The 20,912-nt window shown below is 41.6% G+C and overlaps 1 protein-coding gene across 1 annotated transcript in view; it reads left to right on the plus strand.

Annotated features, from left to right (window-relative positions):
• The window catches only part of LOC139383638 (dynein axonemal heavy chain 6-like), a 61,090-nt gene that overhangs the window by 15,835 nt on the left and 24,343 nt on the right, over positions 1-20,912 (plus strand). Inside the window, exons 18-49 of the mRNA XM_071128179.1 lie at positions 94-339; positions 1,034-1,155; positions 3,077-3,248; positions 3,673-3,777; positions 6,110-6,228; positions 6,341-6,415; positions 6,529-6,616; positions 7,549-7,799; positions 8,145-8,376; positions 8,582-8,635; positions 8,821-8,966; positions 9,114-9,182; positions 9,818-10,004; positions 10,451-10,530; positions 10,715-10,877; positions 11,025-11,114; positions 11,569-11,700; positions 12,122-12,328; positions 12,606-12,654; positions 12,771-12,991; positions 13,224-13,470; positions 13,637-13,709; positions 13,803-14,026; positions 14,223-14,339; positions 14,573-14,749; positions 15,644-15,776; positions 15,937-16,013; positions 16,253-16,449; positions 16,588-16,716; positions 19,318-19,458; positions 19,602-19,769; positions 20,098-20,268. Of these exons, the coding sequence (XP_070984280.1) occupies positions 94-339; positions 1,034-1,155; positions 3,077-3,248; positions 3,673-3,777; positions 6,110-6,228; positions 6,341-6,415; positions 6,529-6,616; positions 7,549-7,799; positions 8,145-8,376; positions 8,582-8,635; positions 8,821-8,966; positions 9,114-9,182; positions 9,818-10,004; positions 10,451-10,530; positions 10,715-10,877; positions 11,025-11,114; positions 11,569-11,700; positions 12,122-12,328; positions 12,606-12,654; positions 12,771-12,991; positions 13,224-13,470; positions 13,637-13,709; positions 13,803-14,026; positions 14,223-14,339; positions 14,573-14,749; positions 15,644-15,776; positions 15,937-16,013; positions 16,253-16,449; positions 16,588-16,716; positions 19,318-19,458; positions 19,602-19,769; positions 20,098-20,268 (4,662 nt within the window). The remainder of the gene's footprint in view (positions 1-93; positions 340-1,033; positions 1,156-3,076; positions 3,249-3,672; positions 3,778-6,109; positions 6,229-6,340; positions 6,416-6,528; positions 6,617-7,548; positions 7,800-8,144; positions 8,377-8,581; positions 8,636-8,820; positions 8,967-9,113; positions 9,183-9,817; positions 10,005-10,450; positions 10,531-10,714; positions 10,878-11,024; positions 11,115-11,568; positions 11,701-12,121; positions 12,329-12,605; positions 12,655-12,770; positions 12,992-13,223; positions 13,471-13,636; positions 13,710-13,802; positions 14,027-14,222; positions 14,340-14,572; positions 14,750-15,643; positions 15,777-15,936; positions 16,014-16,252; positions 16,450-16,587; positions 16,717-19,317; positions 19,459-19,601; positions 19,770-20,097; positions 20,269-20,912) is intronic.

Genomic DNA, 20,912 nt, shown 5'->3' on the forward strand with positions numbered 1-20,912 from the left:
TTTGTAAGTGGCTCTGGATAAGAGCATTCACTAAATTACTATAATCTGAACGTAAAATTAAATTCTAAATTTCCCTCTGTGACATGTATGCAGATTCTTCAGCAAAGTGGTTCGATAGGGGACATCTCCACTACTGCCACCAATGAGGCCACTTTAGAGAGCATCCTGTACAAAGTGATCGACCTGTGGAGGAACACAGACTTCCGTCTGATCACCCACCAGTCTGACGCATCCACGGTGAAAATCATCGCCTCGGCAGACGACGTCATGGCACAGCTGGAAGAGAGTCAGACCACTATCATGAGCATCAAGGCATCCCGCTACGCTGAGCCTATCAAGGTCAGGTGTCATTCAAATGTGACCGGAGAGACGTCATGATTCGTTAAAAATAACATGATTTGAATAAATATTGCCCCTTTTCATATCATAGATTCTAGAAATTCGTATTTTGCTTCAAACCCAGAGTGGACTCCCGAGTGACGCAGCGGTCTAAGGCACTGCATCTCAGTGCTAGAGGCGTCACTACAGACCTGGTTCAATTCCAGGCTGTATCACAACCGGCTGTGATTGGGAGTCCCATAGGGCGGCGCACAATTGGCCCAGGGTCGTCAGGGTTAGGGCTTGTCCAGGGTAGGCCGTCATTGTAAATATGAGTTTGTTCTGACTTGCCTAGTTAAATAAAGGTTAAATAATGGTTAAATAAAGATTCAATCAAAATATATAAATAAAACCCATTTATGCAGAATTTGAGAAATACTGTATAATATTTGTACATAATGGAATCACTGTTATTTCAAGAAGGGAAATAAGTTAAGTTCTCTGAATCTTGTGGTTTTGTCAGTTGTTGGGGGACAAGGTGGTATTTGTTAGCCTGGTCCCAGAACTGTGTGTTCTGTCTTGCCAACTCCTATGGACATTGTCATGCCACACTGCATAACAATGACCATAGGAGTTGGCAAGACAGAACAAACAAACCTGGGACCAGGCTTAGTATTATTGTGTGTGATGACAATGTGATCTCTCTCTTGTTTAGTATCTGATAGATGAATGGGAGAGGAAGCTGAACCAGTTCTCGCATACTCTGGAGGAGTGGGTCATGTGTCAGAAGAGATGGCTCTACCTGGAGCCTATCTTCTCTGCTGGAGGGATTCAGAGGCAAGGCAGCTATTGTAGTTTTACCTGTGTGTGTTGTATTAACGGATGAGGTGTGTGTCATGGCACTTTGGTTTGTATTGTTTATTGTGTTGTCTTGTGTTTCATCTGCTGCTGACAATACATCTACACTGAACAAAAATATAAACGCAACATGCAACAATTTCAACGATTTTACTGAGTTACAGTTTACTGAGTTACAAATATAAATAAATAAATACATTCATCAGGCCCTAATCTATGGATTTCACATGACTGGGCAAGGGCGCTTTCACGCCCTGACCTGAGATATCTATGTTTTCTTTATATTTTGGTTAGGTCAGGGTGTGACTAGGGTGGGTACGCTAGTTTTTGATTGTCTAGGTTTTTTTGTATGTCTAGGGTTTTTGTAGGTCTATGTGATTTGTATGTCTATGGTGGCCTGATATGGTTCCCAATCAGAGGCAGCTGTTTATCGTTGTCTCTGATTGGGGATCATATTTAGGTAGCCATTTCCCTTTGGTGTTTGTGGGATCTTGTTCTATGTTTAGTTGCCTGTATGCACTATTCGTATAGCGTCACGTGGCGTTATTTTGTTCAGTGTTTCATTATTTTAATAAATAAGAATGTACGTATACCACACTGCGCCTTGGTCCGATCCTTATAACGAACGTGACAGGCGCACCCATGGTTGGGCCTGGGAGGGCATAGGCCCATACACTGGCCCGGCCAATCAGATTTTTTCCCCACAAAAGGGTTTTATTATAGCCAGAAATACTCCTCAGTTTCATCAGCTGTCCTGGTGGTTGGCCTCAGGAGATACTACAGGTGAAGAAGCCGTATGTGTTAGGTCCTGGTTTGGCGTGATTACACGTGGTCTGTGGTTGTGAAGCCGGTTGGACGTACTGCCAAATTCTCTAAAACGATGTTGGAGGCGGCTTATGGTAGAGAAATGAACATTAAATTCTCTTGCAACAGCTGTGGTGGACATTCCTGCAGTCAGCATGCCAATTGCACGCTCCCTCAGAATTTGAGACATCTGTGGCACTGTGTTGTGTGACAAAACTGCACATCTTACGGGCCTTGTATTGTCCCCAGCACAAGGGGCACCTGTGTAATGATCACGCTGTTTAATCCGCTTGTTGTTATGCCACACCTGTCATGTGGATGGATTATCTTGGCAAAGGAGAAATGCTCACTAACAGAGATGTAAACACATTTCTGCACAAAATTTGAGATCAATAATTTTTTGTGTGCATATGAACATTTCACGGATCATTTATTTCAGCTCATGAAACATGGGATCAACACTTTACATGTTGCGTTTATATGTTTGTTCAGTATATTTTAATTATTACATAGGCTTCTGGTTTATGATTTCGGAAATTGTTCTTTTGACAGCACTTTAAAGACATACCTTGCACATGTAGTCATATCATCTGATATAATATGGAGTAGATATCTACCTGGAGTAGGTTTAAGGTCCAATGGAGCCGTTTTTATCTCAGTATCTAATCATTTCTGGGTAACAATCAAACCTTACTGTGATTGTTTTCAATTAAAATGGTCAAAAATAAACAAAAATAGCTTCCTAGCAAAGGGTACTTTCTGTGAGTGTTCTGAGTGGGGAGGGGAAAACTGGAACTCTTTCTTATTGGTCTATTAACTCATTTACTGCATGGTGATGTCAGGCAAAAACTCCAACCCACCAAAACAGGCTGAAATTTCAGTCGGTCTTATCAAACAGCTTTTACAGGTCATTATCATCATTTCACAGTATTATTCCAACTTCATAGTGTGGTAATAGTGTATATGTAAAACACGGTAAAATCACGTTTTTGACTGCATTTGGCCTTTAAGAAGACTCACAGTACCAAAGAAATTATTGAATGAATCCAAAATATGTACTTTTCTGATTTGAAATGAATGAACCTCATCCTATTAGACAGCTCCCAGCGGAGGCCAAGGTGTTCCTGCAGGTGGATCAATCATGGAAGGAGATCATGAGGAGGACAGATGACAGGCCTAATGCCCTGAGAGCAGCTACCGCCCCTGGGGTCCTGGAGATGCTGCAGGCTGGCAACGTCCACCTGGAAAAAATACAGAAGTGTCTGGAGGTACTGGAGGGAGTTAGGGTGCCTGGGTGTCAGAATGTTTCTGCTATCTTGTCAACTCCTTGTCATTCATTGTCATCTCAAATATGGCAATTCCGTAATGAGTAGAAACCAACTGGAGCCCAGGCTAGCATATCACAATATACAGCAGACTGGAACCCAGGCTAGCATACCTAATGATACTGTAGACTGGCACCCAGGCTAGCATACGACATGATACAGCAGACTGGAACCCAGGCTAGCATACCACATGATACAGCAGACTCTCAAAAGGACAATGCACTTAATTTCCTGTCTTTAGGGACAGCTGGGCTGCAAAATTTTTGACATTTTCATTTGCAACTCTCACACAACATTTATGTTATCCTAGTTACTTTCAGAGTTGCTGTTTATTTCAATACTTGACTGTTTGTTTCGTTTTCTGCAGGATTATTTTGAATCCAAAAGATCAGTTTTCGCAAGATTCTACTTCCTCAGCAATGAGGAACTGCTGGATGTTCTGTCACAGAGCAAAAATCCCAACGCCATTCAGGTTCCCATCTCATAGTGTTGGCTAACCATCCAAGAACAAATTACTCTCTTTAAAAAAGAAAATAACATAAGCAGCAGCTGGAAGTTAATATTTCACTTTTATACAGCAGACTCTCAAAAGCACAATGCACTTAATTTCCTGTCTGTAGGGTCTAGCTGAGCTGTAACCTCGTCTCCAGGCTCAATTACTACCGCATATAGAGACTGGTAACAGTGCTTCAAAGTGGGACTTGAATGGGGTGTGTTTAAAATCGAGGCGGGAGATGGAGCGAGCCTGCTACAGATGTAGGATCTTAATTTGAGCCAGTTTGCTACAACAGGAAAATAATGAATTATTATGTGGATTGTAATTAATGGACATTTTTTATAGGGGTGATACATTTTTTGTTATGGCAAATGAAATTTGACATATTTAAGTGGAAATTACAAACTTTAAAAGCCTGTTTAAACCTCAAATACACTACAAAATCGCATTTCCTGCTGTGGAAAATTCTCAGTACAAAAGAGTAATCAAATTAAGATCCTACGTCTGCACAGATCTATTAGCTGGGACTTTGAAAAACGGTGAAGATCGTTCACATTGACCATCATATTTTTGGGAAGCCCAATTGATTCTGAGTTCGGACATATAAACTTACAGTACCAGTCAAAAGTTTGGACACACCTACTCATTCAAGGGTTTTTATTGATTTTTACTATTTTCTACATCGTAGAATAATAGTGAAGACATCAAAACTATGTAATAACACATATGGAATCATGTAGTAACCAAAAAAGTGTTAAACTAATCCAAAATATATTTTATATTTTAGATTCTTCACACTTTGCCTTGATGACAGCTTTGCACACTCTTGGCATTCTCTCAACCAGCTTCATGAGGTAGTCACCTGGAATGCATTTCAATTAACAGGTGTGCCTTGTTGAAAGTTCATTTGTGGAATTTCTTTCTTTCTTAATGCGTTTGAGCCAATCAGTTGTGTTGTGACAAGGTAGGGTTGGTATACAGAAGATAGCCCTATTTGGTAAAAGACCAAGTCCATATTATGGCAAGAACAGCTCAAGTAAGCAAAGAGAAATGACAGTCCATCATTACTTTAAGACATGAATGTCAGAAAATCTGGACATTTTCAAGAACTTTGAAAGGTGCTTCAAGTGCAGTCGCAAAAACCATCAAGCTCTATGAGGAAACTGGCTCTCATGAGGACCGCCACAGGAAAGGAAGACCCAGAGTTACCTCTGCTGCAGAGGATATGTTCATTAGAGTTAACTGCACCTCAGATTGTAGTCTAAATAAAAGCTTCACAGCGTTCAAGTAGCAGACACATCTCAACATCCACTGTTCAAAGGAGACTGTGTGAATCAGGCCTTCATGGTCGAATTGCTGCAAAGAAACCACTACTAAAGTACACCAATAAAAAGAAGAGACTTCCTTGGGCCAAGAAACATGAACAATGGACATTAGACTGGTGTAAATAGGTCCTTTGATCTGATTTGCGATTTTTGGTTACAACCGCCGTGTCTTTGTGAGACGCAGAATAAGTGAACGGATGATCTCGGAATGTGTGGTTCCCACCGTGAAGCATAGAGGAGGAGGTGTGATGGTGTTGGGGTGTTTTGCTGGTGACGCTGTCAGTGATTTATTTAGAATTCAAAGCACACTTAACCAGCATGGCTACCACAGCATTCTGCAGCAATACTCCATCCCATCTGGTTTGTGCTTAGTGGGACTATCATTTGTTTTTCAACAGCTGGTTGAGAGAATGCCAAGAGTGTGCAAAGCTGTCATCAAGGCAAAGGGTGGCTAATTTGAAGAATCTAAAATATACTTTGATTTGTTTAACACTTTTTTGGTTACTACATGATTCCATATAGTATTTCATAGTTTTGATGTCTTCACTATTATTCTACAATGTAGAAAATAGTAAAAAAAATAAAGAAAAACCCTTGAATGAGAATGTGTGTCCAAACCTTTGACTGTATACATGAAAACTATTTTGGGAACTCACTTCCTTGTTTAAATCTTTGAAGTGCTCGCACTATGAAGTCCACAATGTAGGGGAGATTAATCTAAGGGTTATGCTAGATGGTGATGAATTGAGAGATCAGCCAATTAAACCCAGTGGTTTCTTCCTGCCATAGGCTTTCATTCAAGTTCCATTCTGAGGCGCTGTGAAACCAGACGGTTAGACAGAGAGCGAGCTGGGTGATGGACAGATTAGCTGGGCTGTTAAAGCTTGTGCAAAATGTTGACATTTTCATTCACAACTTTCAAACAATATTTCTGTTTTTATTCAATCAATTTAATTCAATCCATTCTCTACAACACTTTTAAGCCTCATCTTGTAAAATGCTTCAGCAACATCCGTCACCTGAACATCCAGGAACATGCTAGGCTTCACCATGTGGTGGCAAGCATACGTTCAGCCGAGGGTGAAACTGTGACCATGCCAAAGTAAATATGATAATAAACCAAATGGAAACATTTACATTTAGGCTTAATTCATGTTTCTTCTTCTGTTACCGAGAATCCCAGAACAACTCTTTCTTCTCTTTTGATTCTTCAGAAATGTTCAAATACGTGGGCCAGTGGAGCAATGGATGGGAAATGTGGAAACAGCAATGTACAACACAGTGAAAAGGTTCAGTAACCATTTTGCATGTAGCTTTTTCTTTCCTGTTCAAAAGGTGTTGATACAGTATATCCAAGGGAACTTTTAGCCTGATACAATAATCATGTTTCAAATCATTTCAGGCGCTTGAAGATAGGAGTGTCAGAATGGAATCCTCAGAACTTTAAGAAATGGGTCCTCTCTCACCCCGGACAGGTCGTTCTCACCGTGGTAAGTTACCATTGCAACGTATAGATTTAACAGGAATATGACGGGACTTATTACTATCCACCTACACAATTGGGGAAATCCCACCATGTGTTAAACAGTGTATCGTCGTCCTCCAGTTCCTGTTCACTGATGAATGTAGTGACTGTTACCCTGTCAAAATTACATCAACAGCCAAGGAAAACTTAAGACCAAAGTAAATGTGAGACCATCAGACTTTTCACACCGTCTTCTTACATTGTATCCAACATGTGTTCTAAACACATGCCTGGTCCCAGATCTGTTGTCTCCTTCTTTAGCCTGGTCCCAGATCTGTTGTCTCCTTCTATAGCCCGGTCCCAGATCTGTTGTCTCCTTCTTTCGCCTGGTCCCAGATCTGTTGTCTCCTTCTATAGCCTGGTCCCAGATCTGTTGTCTCCTTCTATAGCCCGGTCCCAGATCTGTTGTCTCCTTCTTTCGCCTGGTCCCAGATCTGTTGTCTCCTTCTATAGCCTGGTCCCAGGTCTGTTGTCTCCTTCTATAGCCTGGTCCCAGATCTGTTGTCTCCTTCTATAGCCTGGTCCCAGATCTGTTGTCTCCTTCTATAGCCTGGTCCCAGATCTGTTGTCTCCTTCTATAGCCTGGTCCCAGATCTGCTGTCACCTTCTATAGCCTGGTCCCAGATCTGTTGTCTCCTTCTATAGCCTGGTCTCAGATCTGATGTCTCCTTCTATAGCCTAGTCCCTGATCTGTTGTCTCCTTCTTTAGCCTGGTCCCAGTTCTGTTGTCTCCTTCTATAGCCTGGTCTCAGATCTGTTTGTGCTCTTGCCAACTCCATTGCTGTCATTGTCAAACCAAATAATTTGGCTTGACATTTCCATAAGGAGTTGGTAAGAGAGCAGAAACAGGCTAGTACCCAGGCTATCAAAACCCCTCCTTAACCCTCTGTCCCCTAGACCCAGATCATGTTCACTAAGGACTGCCAGGAAAGCTTCAGCAGTGAGAGGCAGTTGGAGAGCATGGTGGTGGTGAAGCAGCAAGTGATCCACAATGTGGAGGAGCTGGCTGACCTTGTGTCCGAGCCCCTGCCCTGTCACCAGCAGGCCACCCTAGAGGCCCTGCTCACAATCCTGGTTCACTGTAGAGACATCCTCAGCCATCTCCTCCAGAACCGCATCACCAGTGTCGACGACTTCGAGTGGACAAGGTCACAGCTTTGATCATAGTTGCTACTGCTAGTATAGATTTTTCTTGAAATACCTGGCCTTATATAGATTAGTTCCAGATCTTTTTGTGCTGTCTACGATCAGAATAACTCCTATTTTTAGGCCAAATATATCTAGGATCAGGCTAGGACTTCTGAGCATGTTTTGTCAAATTTTCTGAGTTTGAGGTGATTGTTGATCACTTAGGTAACCTTCAGAGCTGCACAAGACTTACCTAAATGAACAACTTAATTTAGGCTAGTAAGCCAACCAAAACAGATGTCCAGATGCAACATTTGTACTTTTTATATATATATTTTTTTTGTCATTGGTTCTGTTGGTTTCAGGCAGCTTCAATATGTCTGGTATGACAGCACCTCTCTGTGTTACGTGGTCCATGCCCAGGCTTCCTTCATGTATGGCTATGAGTACCTGGGCTGTTCTCCTCGACTGGTCATCACGCCGCTCACTGACCGATGCTGGCTGACCCTCACCGGGGCCTTGAGCCTCCATCTGGGGGGCGCGCCCGCCGGACCCTCTGGAACAGGCAAGACAGAGACGGTCAAGGACCTGGCCAAGGTAAGGACCTGTCACTGAAGTTAGGAGAAAAACCTGTGAAGTATTTAGTAAGTTAGTCGGTGTGTGGACCTGAAAATGCCAGCAGTAGAAAAAGAGAATGTCCACACTCTTGGGAAACCACTGTCACTGATATCCTTGTAGCTCTGTATTTAAGCTGATACTGTATTTACAGGAAGTAAAACCATGTTGATGTTTTCCTTTGCAGGCGCTTGGAAAGTTCTGTTTAGTACTGAACTGCTCTGACAGTCTAGACTATAAGGTAGTCATGGACATTTCTATTCTCATTATAACTTTATAGCTATTGTACTTTTGATGCATTGAAATATGTTTGTTCAAGCTCATTGCGTCAGTTGTAGAAACTGAAGAAGTGGAGTAGAAGTATGTTTACATTTTACTGTATACTGTGAGTTAATGTTGTCTCTCTCTGTGACATTCCCTTACCAGATGATGGGGAAGCTGTTCTCTGGCATGGTGCAGTCTGGTTCCTGGTGTTGTTTTGATGAGTTTAACCGTATCAACGTAGAGGTGTTGTCAGTCATCGCTGCTCAGCTTCAGTCCATTAAGGCTGCCATGCATAGTCACAGTTTACGGTATGCCTCTGGAACTTACCGTATTCTTTTGACTGATTTGTATTTTTATGGCTTGAAAGTTTTACATTTTATATTGGTTTAACTGAACAGGTGAATAGTTTAGGTTAATTTGTCAAATGTATTGGATATTTACTGTATTTACCAAAGGTTTATGTTCGAGGGAAGAGATATCCGACTGAACGCCTCATGTGGATTCTTCATCACCATGAATCCAGGGTAACGTGATATGTCATGTTTAAGTTCATACTCTTTTAATAACCTTTTATAAGTGTTAATAACCTGTCATCAAGGCAAAGGGTGGCTACTTTGAAGAATCTCAAATATAAAATAGATTTTGATTTGTTCAACACTTTTTTGGTTACTATATGATTCCAAATGTGTCATTTCATAGTTTTGATGTCTTCACTATTATTCTGCAATGTAGAAAATAGTAAAAATAAAGAAAATCCCTGGAATGAGTAGGTGTGTCCAAACTTTTGACTGGTACTGTACATACATACACACACACATACATACACATATAAATACATACAGATACACATACATACATATCAATACATATACATAAATATATATATATACATCTTTAAAAAGTATATATCTTTTCTTTATTACCCTACAACACTACCACCCCTAACCCAATTGGAGAAAACTAGTCAACAACAATGCTTAGGCCTGTATTTCCAGTTCATACATACTATGTACATTTTATGTACACAGTTTATTTTACAATAGTTATATTTTGTTTGCTTTTACTCCTGTCTTTCCTCTACCCTCAACCATCTATTTCTTATGTCCATCCGGCTTGATTTCTATTTGCCATGTCTTTCAAGTTGACCTCTCTCTTTCAGTTGCAAAGGTCGAGTGGATCTCCCTGACAACCTAAAGTCCCTGTTCCGGCCTGTCTCTATGATGGTACCTGACTTTGACCTGATTGCTGAGATCATGTTGTTCTCTGAGGGCTTCAAATCAGCCAAATCACTGTCCAGGAAGATCGTCAACCTCTACCAGCTCGCCAGCAAGCAGCTGTCTCAGCAGGTTGGACTTACATAGACTCTTAGAAAAAAAGGTGATATCTAGAACCTTAAAGGGTTCTTCGGCTGTCCCCATAGGAGAACGCGTTGAATAACTCTTTTTGTTTGCAGGTAGAACCCTTTTGGTTCCATGAAGAACCCTTTCTACAGAGGTTCTACCTGGAAAAAAAAACTTTCTCCTACAGGGACAGTCGAAGAACACTTTTGGAACCATTTTTTCTAAGAGTAACATTACAAACATTTCAGTTAAAACAGTTGAAAATGTCAGTTAAAACAGTTGAACATTTCAGTTAAATATCAAATACATACTGTAACTGTTCATGTTAATGTTTAGAACTATGTTCATAGCTTTGACATTCTGAAAACTTTTGTTTTGCTTTTTTGTTTTGTGTCTTAAGTTTGTCTTTGTGTTTTTTTCCAACTTCCTTTCGTGGTTCTACTGTAATCTAGGACCATTATGATTTTGGAATGAGAGCCATAAAGTCAGTGCTAGTTCTCGCTGGTCAGAAGAGAAGATTCGCAGCGCTGTCGTAAGTATTAAAGAAACAAGAATCCTCTGCGTTCTTCAGGCCAAAAGGCATTCCCTTGAATTGGTACAATCAAAAGGCTGTGTCACTGGTCACTACCGTCTTCTCTTTGCTTCTCTCATTCATCTCAACTTGCCAGAGTTGTTGTAGTAAAAACATTGTGAGTAAATACTGTGTGATTTTCCAGGTGTGGCCTGACACCAGAGGACGAATGCTGCGTTCTGATCTGTGCTTTACAAAACTCTAACTTACCCAAGCTGGTTCCTGAGGACGTTCCTCTGTTTAAAAGCATCATGGAGGATCTCTTCCCTGGCGTCGTCAATCCCAAAACTATCCATCCTCAACTAGAGGTAATTCCTTGCCACGTGTACTCACACAGTCCGGTGTAGTCGGTGGTTGTTCTGGTAAAGTAGATGGAACTTGGTTAGATCACTTGGCTACATGTTTTTTTAGTTGTTGTGGTTAAAATGTATGTCATATGCTTGCATCTTCTCTAGATCGCCATAGCTAAGGCTACAGAGATTCTTGGATTTCAACAATGGCCAAATCAAGCCGAGAAGGTTACACAGCTGTATAGCCAGATTTTGGTCAGTATTTGGTTTCTTAAACATCCCGGGTCCATACGAACCCTTGCTTAAACCTCAGATGGAACCAAAATGCTAGGTGTTAGCTTTTCCCATTGGAAAACATGTCAGAATTAGCTGCCTACCAAGAGTTACTTCTATTTCCCGGGAACAAATAACAAATCAACCAATGACTTCCTTTAAGGACTCTCATGAAAAAGTGTTAAATCACGTCCAACTACTTCTACTTCTTTAGTTGGCTGAAGCAGTATTTGTTAATGGAAATAATCACGCTGGTCAGCTGGTGGTGTTAGCATAGTGGCTAAATGTAAAACGTTTTCCGATGGGAAAAGCTAACACCTAGCATTTTTTGTTCCAGAAGGTCTACCTACACCTGAGGTTTAAGCAAGCGTTGTCCTGTTGTTTTTGTGATTAATTCAATTCACAATATCATTCAACTTCAATGTTGATGTTGCAGGCTCGAGGAGGGGTGATGTTGATTGGTCCTACCGGAGGAGGGAAGACAACAGTGAGACTCATCCTGCAGCATGCTCTACACCTGCTGCCCTCTCTGTCTGAAGTCCACAGGAGGACCAACGTCTTTATGGAGGTACTACTACATCTCGTTAGACACTTCAGATCGTTTACTGAAAACATCTGTCACTTAATGTTTTTAAGTGTGTTTAAACATGCAGCTAAACTGGTGCAGATTTGATTCCTTTCAGATATGGAAGTGTTAGATAGTATGTTTGTGTGTGTTGTTTAAAGCTGCAATCTGTCACTTTTTGTGGCGACGTGACCAAATTCATTGATTATCTATTGCTTTTTTTTGTCACATAAACTGAAATTAGCCAAACTATTAGAATTTTAGCAACCAGAAAATGGCGTTGTGATTTCTGCATATAGCACCTTTAAAATACGTTATGCCTTTATTGAATAGCCTGGTCCCAAATATGTTTGTGCTGTCTTGCCAACTCCTGTAATTGATTGCTGTGCTTGTTTCATTCTTTCTCTTGACTTCCATTGGGTAGTTGGCACCGAGTTCAGAGGTCCACGTGGAAAGCTTCACCATCAACCCCAAGTGTGTGAGCTTTGGAGAGTTGTATGGTCAGGTAGACCCCAACACTCTGGAGTGGTCAGACGGCCTGTTTGCTTCTGCAGTCAGAACCTACGCTAAAGAACTCTTCGAACAAAACAACAAGACTTCCAAAGACAGCGAGAGCAGGAACACCTCTTCAGTCAGTGCTTATTACATTTACATTTGAGTAGTTTAGCAGATGCTCTTATCCAGACTAAACTACATTTCAGTCATTCAACTGAAGTAGGTAAAACAACGATCACGATCCTTGCAAGTAAAATCTTTCTCAAAACAGCCGCCAGCTATAAAATCATTGATAGGTAGAGTTAAGCACCATTTTTTAAATTTATATTCATTGTTTATGATCATTCATTCCAAGGATACTGTCATTTACGCTGGTAACGTTAGCCACACATGGGCTCTGTCTTCCCTTTCAGGATGTTTTGAGTGACTCCACTACACCCTTACCTCCCAGCAGTTATCAACGTATGTCTTAATGAACTCTGCTTGTGGTTATCTCACAGTATAGTATCACACAACTTTTGAGAAAGTTGTCATTCACGAATATATATATTTGAATTTATCTCTTCATTATTTCTTAGATAACTTCATGGTTGACAACTGGCGTTGGATCATAATGGATGGCCCAGTGGATATCCTGTGGGTCGAGAACCTGAACACTGTGTTGGACGACAACAAGACGCTGTGCCTGGTGAACGGAGAGAGGATCAGCCTGCCAGATGGCATTAGGTTCCTGTTTGAAGTGGATACTCTCAGCCAGGCCACCCCCGCTACCATCAGCCGCTGTGCCATGGTCTACATGGTACTGTGTCAAGATGCATTATGTTCAACCAGACCTACTTTCCAGAACGGTTCCCTGGACTCAGATTAGTTCTCGTCCTGGGGAATCTCCGGTCCAAGATTAGCCCTAATCTGGGTCCGGGAAACTGGACCCCCATCTGTTATAGGTTTTCATCTAGTGTATTAAACTACAGTAGTTTATTATGCAAAGTTAGAATATTTGGGTTATATATTTTCTTTAATCGCCACTCCAGGATCCAGTTGACCTGGGCTGGAAGCCGTACGTGAGGCGCTGGCTGTCCCAGCTGCCCAGACAGCTGAGCAGAGAGGGAAGGAACCACATCCAGCAGCTCTTTGACAACAGCATCACCCAGGGGCTGAACTTTGTCAAGAAGCACCAGAAGCTGCTCAACTTCCAGATCCCGGAGATGTCCACAGTCATGACCGTCTGCAGCATCCTGGGGGCTCTCATTAACTTCATGCAGGGGAATGGTGGCCTGGGTAGGACAATCTTCTGTAAAGCTAAGCATCGTCTGTATTTCTTTTTCTTCTTCTTCTACTTCTACTACTTGTCTTTCTGTCCGTGTGGATGTTGTATTGTTTCCTATGTGGACTTTCATTAAGTTTGGTCCAAGCTTGATCAAATTTTCATTCTGTGGTGTCACAGGACTAAATCTTGAGACATTGTCAGAGGAAGACATTGGGAAGACCTCTGCAGACAATGAGTCCACAGGAAAAGGGTACGTGTAAATGAAATCTATTGCTGTTTGTAGTTACTATATTATCTTGGTTCAGCTTTAGTAAAGTTACTGTATATTTCCAATCTGTGACAGGGAGGATAACAAATGGTTTCTACAGAAAAACCCAGAAAAACTCACGATTCTTCTTGGGAAGCTGTTTGTCTTTTCATACGCCTGGGCAGTGGGAGGAGTCCTAAACCATGTAGATGACTACGATGAGTCCCCATCTGCTACTAAAGACAAAAGCTGTCACCTCGTCAATGTTGCACACGCATTCAAAAACCTGATCCACAAGTTGTTTGAAGGCGCACCTTGCGGTATGTGAATAGAATAATTAATCATGTCCAGGGACTGCAGAGGAAAATTTGCTGTCTAGCTCAATCTGGTGCAATGACATGTTGTACATGGTCTCTGACAAATGAACAAATAAATAATGCTCTAGTGTCCATTATATTTTCTATTTTGTAGAACATCCCTCTTCATCAAACTTTATCTTGTCTCTGAATATTTCAGGTGTGTCTTTACCGGCAGGGAATCGTATGATCTTCAACTACTTTGTGGATCTACAGACAGGTGCCTTCGTTCCCTGGGATGAGTTAGTTCCTAGCACCGAGAGTCTTATACGCAAAGGTCTGCTCACAGCTTTACCCTCTCTGGTGTGCAGCAAGCATCCATACATGCACTTTTACAATCGTACCATTCAAGAGTGCTAAGATGAGTTTCAAGTTTATTTTCCTTATGTAATTTCACTGGAAATCATACTCACCAGAGCTCTCACATTAAAACAACAGCATTAAAAACAGCAGTATTAAAACATACAGCATTAAAAGTTAGGGACTCACATTATACGTTCATTTCCTCAGGACTGAACACATCCTCAGGTTCTGAATCATTGCAGTTGGGAGGAGCCCTGGGAGAGTCTAACACAACAGATACCACCAGCTTTCTGAGATCAGGCCCCATCTGCAGCAATGATACTGTCCGCTACTCCTTTCTAATGAGCCTGCTGCTGCTCAACAGACAACCAGTACTTCTCACAGGTGATTCAGTCGAGATTTCACTTATATAACTATAGGACTATAGGATCATTCTTTCCCCCAATTACATGCCTGTTGCTTACTATTCATGTTCTTGACAGAAAAAAATGGTTGTCTTTAACCAACTATTTTATCATTAAAAAGATAAGAGGTCTCATAATGAGGTTTGAATTGATTGGATTCTGGAGTTAATGAAGTTTGTTTTGACAATTAAGGGATTCTGGAATTAATGAGGTTTGAATGACTGTTAGGGGATTCTGGAGTTAATGAAGTTTGTTGTGACTATTAGGGTATTCTGGAGTTAATGAGGTTTGTTGTGACTATTAGGGTATTCTGGAGTTAATGAGGTTTGTTGTGACTATTAGGGTATTCTGGAGTTAATGAAGTTTGTTGTGACTATTAGGGTATTCTGGAGTTAATGAGGTTTGTTGTGACTATTAGGGTATTCTGGAATTAATGAGGTTTGTTGTGACTATTAGGGTATTCTGGAGTTAATGAAGTTTGTTGTGACTATTAGGGTATTCTGGAGTTAATGAAGTTTGTTGTGACTATTAGGGTATTCTGGAGTTAATGAAGTTTGTTGTGACTATTAGGGTATTCTGGAGTTAATGAAGTTTGTTGTGACTATTAGGGTATTCTGGAGTTAATGAGGTTTGTTGTGACTATTAGGGTATTCTGGAATTAATGAGGTTTGTTGTGACTATTAGGGTATTCTGGAGTTAATGAAGTTCGTTGTGACTATTAGGGGATTCTGGAGTTAATGAAGTTTGTTGTGACTATTAGGGTATTCTGGAGTTAATGAGGTTTGTTGTGACTATTAGGGTATTCTGGAGTTAATGAGGTTTGTTGTGACTATTAGGGTATTCTGGAATTAATGAGGTTTGTTTTGACTGTCAGGGGATTCTGGAGTTGGAAAAACCATTCTCATCCAAAGCATTCTAAAGAAACTACAGAGAGACGGAGGAGAAATGGTGAATCAAGGGACTATGCTGGGACGAGTGTTTCTACACAACCAATCCAAGACAGCCAGGTAAAGCTAACATAAAACACAATTATCTTTTGTTGATCTTGTAAAAAGTACATTATGTTGAGAAAGACAGTGAGCTTCAGTATTATTGTGTAAGAAAGGCCCAGAGAGGCTGAGAGACTGATACGAACAAGCAACCTAATGTACTGTATCTTTTCTCCAGCCTGCTGGAGGATGTTAACCTGCTGACAGCTGTGTTTGGGGGAGATGCAGATAAGTCTACAGACGGTGATTCATTAAGTAAGGTTTAGTCAGGACTACCTAGTAGTCGTCAGTAGTAGTGAGCTTAACTAGTGAGTAAAGTTAGTAGTCTGACTAAAAGCCACATGTTCTCCTATTACCCTTCTCCTGAGAAAATGCTTTATTCTTTAATGTGAACAATTTATTGTTGCCATAATAATTAAAACCACAAAAAAAAACATATTGATTGCCAATTTCTGAGAAAATGGTATTTCAACCAAAAATTTTGTATTTTCCAGGTGGCTTGTTAAGTAGCATGCCGTTTGGAGTGTTGCACAGGATGCGTAGTCCCAGCCATACCTCAGAATCCTCAGGAATCCTGACCTGTACCCTCCAGTGCACTGCTCGTACAACCACTGCCTACATACAGGCACACATGTTACAAAACCTCGTCAAGAAAGGCAAAAATAACCTTGGTGCACCCAAAAATAAGTCTGTGAGTAAAATGTCATTACATAAACATGTCTGATAATTAACATTTAAAGTTCTGGATGTTCAAAGTACTCTAATGGATTCAAAATACACTAAAGATGGATGCATAATCAGCTTTGATGTTCTATGTTTCTCTCCTCAGGTCTTGGTGTTTGTAGATGATTTGAACATGCCAACACTTGATAGTTATGGCGCCCAGCCTTCCATGGAGTTTATTCGCCAGTTCATCGAGCTCCAGGGAGTATTTGATGCCAAGACTCTCACCTGGAAGGTACAGTACAATAACCATGGTGTTATTAGAGTTTGTGTCTACCATTTCCCTGTGATGCGTGATGCAAATCATAGCTATGTAGAACAGAACCGGGAGGCTTATTTTCTTCCTCGTTTGACATCAGATGTGATGAATAGGCTTAGTCTCTATACAGAACCGTGTTCTTGTGGTTTCTATTAATTGTATGCTAGTATGTTAGCTCCAGGTCTCTATTAGTTTATTTTCTTTTCTTTTGTAATTTGACCCCCTTTTTCCCCCAAATTTGTGATACCCAATTGCGATCCAATCATATCTCATCGCTGCAGCTCCGCAACGGGCTCAGGAGAGGCGAAGGTCGAGTCATGCGTCCTCCGAAACAAGACCTGCCAAGCCGCGCTGCTTCTTAAAAGCTCTCTAGGGTACGTGGGACGGTAGCGTCCCACCTCGTCAACAGCCAGTGAAACTGCAGGGAGCCCAATTCAAAACAACAGAAATCCCATAATTAAAATTCCTCAAACATACATGTTTTTTACACCACATTTTAAAGATACACTTGTTGTAAATCCAGCCACAGTGTCCGATTTCAAAAAGGCTTTACGACGAAAGCACACCAAACGATTATGTTAGGTCAGAGCCAAGTCACAGAAAAACACAGCCATTTTTCCAGCCAAAGAGAGGAGTCACAAAAAGCAGAAATAGAGATCAAATTAATCACTAACCTTTCCATCTTTAAATATATGAGCTTCACCATAGCCTTGTGACTCTCAGATCAATTCAGTGTCTATAAATTAATTCTCTGAGAGGGCTTACATATTGGCAACTGAGATCCTTTATAGCAAAGACACACATAGCCAGACAGCATTGGCTATAAATTATCGTTCAGTTTGGTCTCCTAAACTAAGTTCTTATCTCGTTCTTGGTACCACTTAGAACCAAAAACATTACCTCATCCAATGCATATATCAAATAAGATCAGAAAAGACAGTGAGCCTCTTAGGTCATATACTAAATCAAGATAAGGGCAACCTCAGAGGGGACATGTAAGTAGTTAGACACATTCCCATAAGAAGACAGGCCTGACCTCTCCACTCTCTGGGGCCCAATGTGACTAAGCCCTGGCAGAGAAGGGATAACTGCAAACTGCAAACAGTATTATCCAAAAGAAGACATTCTAATGACAAATATCTCACATAAGCATTATTATATAAATACAACATCTTATTTATCAATGTTACCTAACTAATTTTGATTCTGCTACTACACGCGTTATGTTCAGTAGTTCTAAAACATCTGGTGATTTTGCAGAGAGCCACATCAATTTACAGAAATACTAATAATAAACATTGCTAAAAGATACAAGTGTAATACATGGAATTTTAGATCCAGTTCTCCTTAATGCAACCGCTGTGTCAGATTTCAATTTTTTTTAAAGGAAAAAGCAAACCATGCAATAATCTGAGTACGGCGCTCAGACGACAAATCAAGCCAAGTTGATATCCGCCATGTTGGAGTCAACAGAAGTCAGAAATATCATTATAAATATTCACTTACCTTTGATGATCTTCATCAGAATGCACTCCCAGGAATCCCAGTTCCACAATAAATGTTTGTTTCGTTCGATAATGTCCATCATTTATGTCCAAATAGCTCCTTTTGTTAGCGCGTTCAGTACACAATCCAAACTCACGACGCTCGCTCACTAGCAGCAGACGAAAAGTCAAAAAGTTCCGTTATAGTCCGTAGAAACATGTCAAAGAATGTATAGAATCAATCTTGAGGATGTTTTTAACATAAATCTTCAATAATGTTCCAACCGGAGAATTCCTTTGTCTGTAGAAAAGCAATGGAACGCAAGCTAACTTTCACGTGACCGCTCATGGTCAGCTCGTGGCTCCTGACTCATTCCCCTCTCATTCGCCCCCACTTCACAGTAGAAGCCTCAAACAAGGTTCTAAAGACTGTTGACATCTAGTGGAAGCCCTAGGAAGTGCAATATGACCCCATAGACACTTGAAAAACTACAAACCTCAGATTTCCCACTTCCTGGTTGGATTTTTTCTCAGGTTTTTGCCAGCCATATGAGTTCTGTTATACTCACAGACACCATTCAAACAGTTTTAGAAACTTCAGAGTATTTTCTATCCAAATCTACTAATCATATGCATATTCTAGCTTTTATGGCTGAGTAGCAACCAGTTTAATTTGGGCACGCTTTTCATCCAAAATTCCCAATGCTGCCCCCTACATCTACTCGCTTAACCTGGAAGCCAGCCACACTCTAGTATTGGAGGAAACACTGACGACTGAAGTCAACTGATGACTGAAGTCAGCCTGCAGGCACCTGGCCCGTCACAAGGAGTCGCTAGAGTGCGATGAGCCAAGAAAAGCCCCCCGGCCAAACCCTCCCCTAACCCGAATGACGCTGGGCCAATTGTGCACCGCCCTATGGGACTCCCGGTCACGGCCAGCTTTGACACAGCCTAGGATCAAACCCCAGGCTGTAGTGAAACCTCAACACTGCTATGCAGTGCCTTAGACCGCTGCGCCACTCGAAAGGCTCCAGGTCTATCTTATTAATTAATATATACTGTAACAATGATGTTTCAATATCTGTATCTGCAGGGAATCCAAGATGTGACTCTGTGTGCAGCCTGTGCCCCTCCGGGTGGGGGCCGTCAGAACCTCAGCCCCCGTCTGCTAAGACACTTCTCTGTCCTGCTGCTGCCACACCCCTCTAGCAACACCATGCAACACATTTTCCAGGTCATTGCCCCTCAGTCTTTAGTTGATTAGCTGCAGCACATCCTATACTAAGCCTACTGTATGTGTAAGTGCCAGCTGTGTCGCTATGTAATATCAAATTAGGGGAAGTACCTGAAATGCTTTCTGTCTGGTATATCAACCAGGTCCAACTCGGGAAGTTCTTTGGTATCAGAGATTTCTCCAAGGAGGTGCGTAAATGCAGAGAGGCCTTGGTGTCTGCCTCCATCACTGTCTACAATGAGATGTGTCAACGTATGATGCCCACTCCAGCCAAATACCACTACACATTTAACCTCCGAGACCTGTCCAAGGTAAGACACACACATTCTCATTGGTTTCTCTTCTTCCACTGTCTTTTACTATTGTGTGTGTTTAAGATTGTCTACAATACAGTCAGACTGCACAGAATCACTGATCTACAAGTCACCTTGCACTGCACCTAACTACTCATTATGTGATCAACATGAGTGATTCTGCACCTCGCCTTACTCAAACTGATCCCCTTAAACACTGTGATTAGCTTAGGTATAGAGAGAGGCGCTTGACTATTGATATGCAATGGTATTCTCTCTATAGCTGGTCCAGGGCCTGTTGCAGACCAGTGACTCTCATCTGAACTCATTGGTAATCTCTCTATAGGTGGTCCAGGGCCTGATGCAGGCCAGTGACTCTGAGCTAAACTCAGAGGAGGCTGCAGCCTACCTGTTTTCCCACGAGACCTCCAGAGTGTTCCACGACCGCCTGGTCAACGAGCAGGACAGAGAACTGTTCTTTCAGATACTGTCCAACGAGTTGCACAGTTACTTCAAGGTACTGGTAGCCAACGTGTCAAGAGAGGTCTCACGTGTACACAGTAACTCAACTGCTGAAATGTGTACTCTAGACGCACTTCAGGCCATTCAGAATGAGTTCTCATTTCTTCTAATGTAATCCATTTATGCCAAGCTTATGCACATTTTGATTCCTGTGTTGAATTTATAAAAGGTTTTATTTGGGGACATTTTGCAGACGGTCTTTCACAGAGCGACTTAAAGTTAGTGCATTCATCTTCAGATAGCTAGGTGAGACAACCAAATTCATATTTGTTGAAAATAGGTAAACGTGCCTCCCGAATGGTACTGTAGTCTTAAGTCACTGCATCGCAGTGCTTGAGGCGTCACTACAGACCCGGGTTTGATCACAGGCTATGTAGCAGCCGGTTGCGACTGGGAGACCCATGATGCAGCGCACAATTGGCGCAGCCTCGTCCGGGTTAGGGGAGGGTTTGGCCGGCTGGGATGTTCTTGTCCCATTGTGCTCTAGCGACTCCTTGTGGCACGGCCGGGCGCATGCACGTTGACTTTGGTCACCAGTTGTACCGTGTTCCCTCCGACACATGCGGTGCGGCTGGCTTCTGGGTTAAGCGAGCAGTGTGTCAAGAAGCAGTGTGGCTTGGCAGGGTTGTGTTTCGGAGG

Source organism: Oncorhynchus clarkii, chromosome 25 (genome assembly GCF_045791955.1).
Source record: "Oncorhynchus clarkii lewisi isolate Uvic-CL-2024 chromosome 25, UVic_Ocla_1.0, whole genome shotgun sequence".
NCBI classification, from domain to species: domain Eukaryota; kingdom Metazoa; phylum Chordata; class Actinopteri; order Salmoniformes; family Salmonidae; genus Oncorhynchus; species Oncorhynchus clarkii.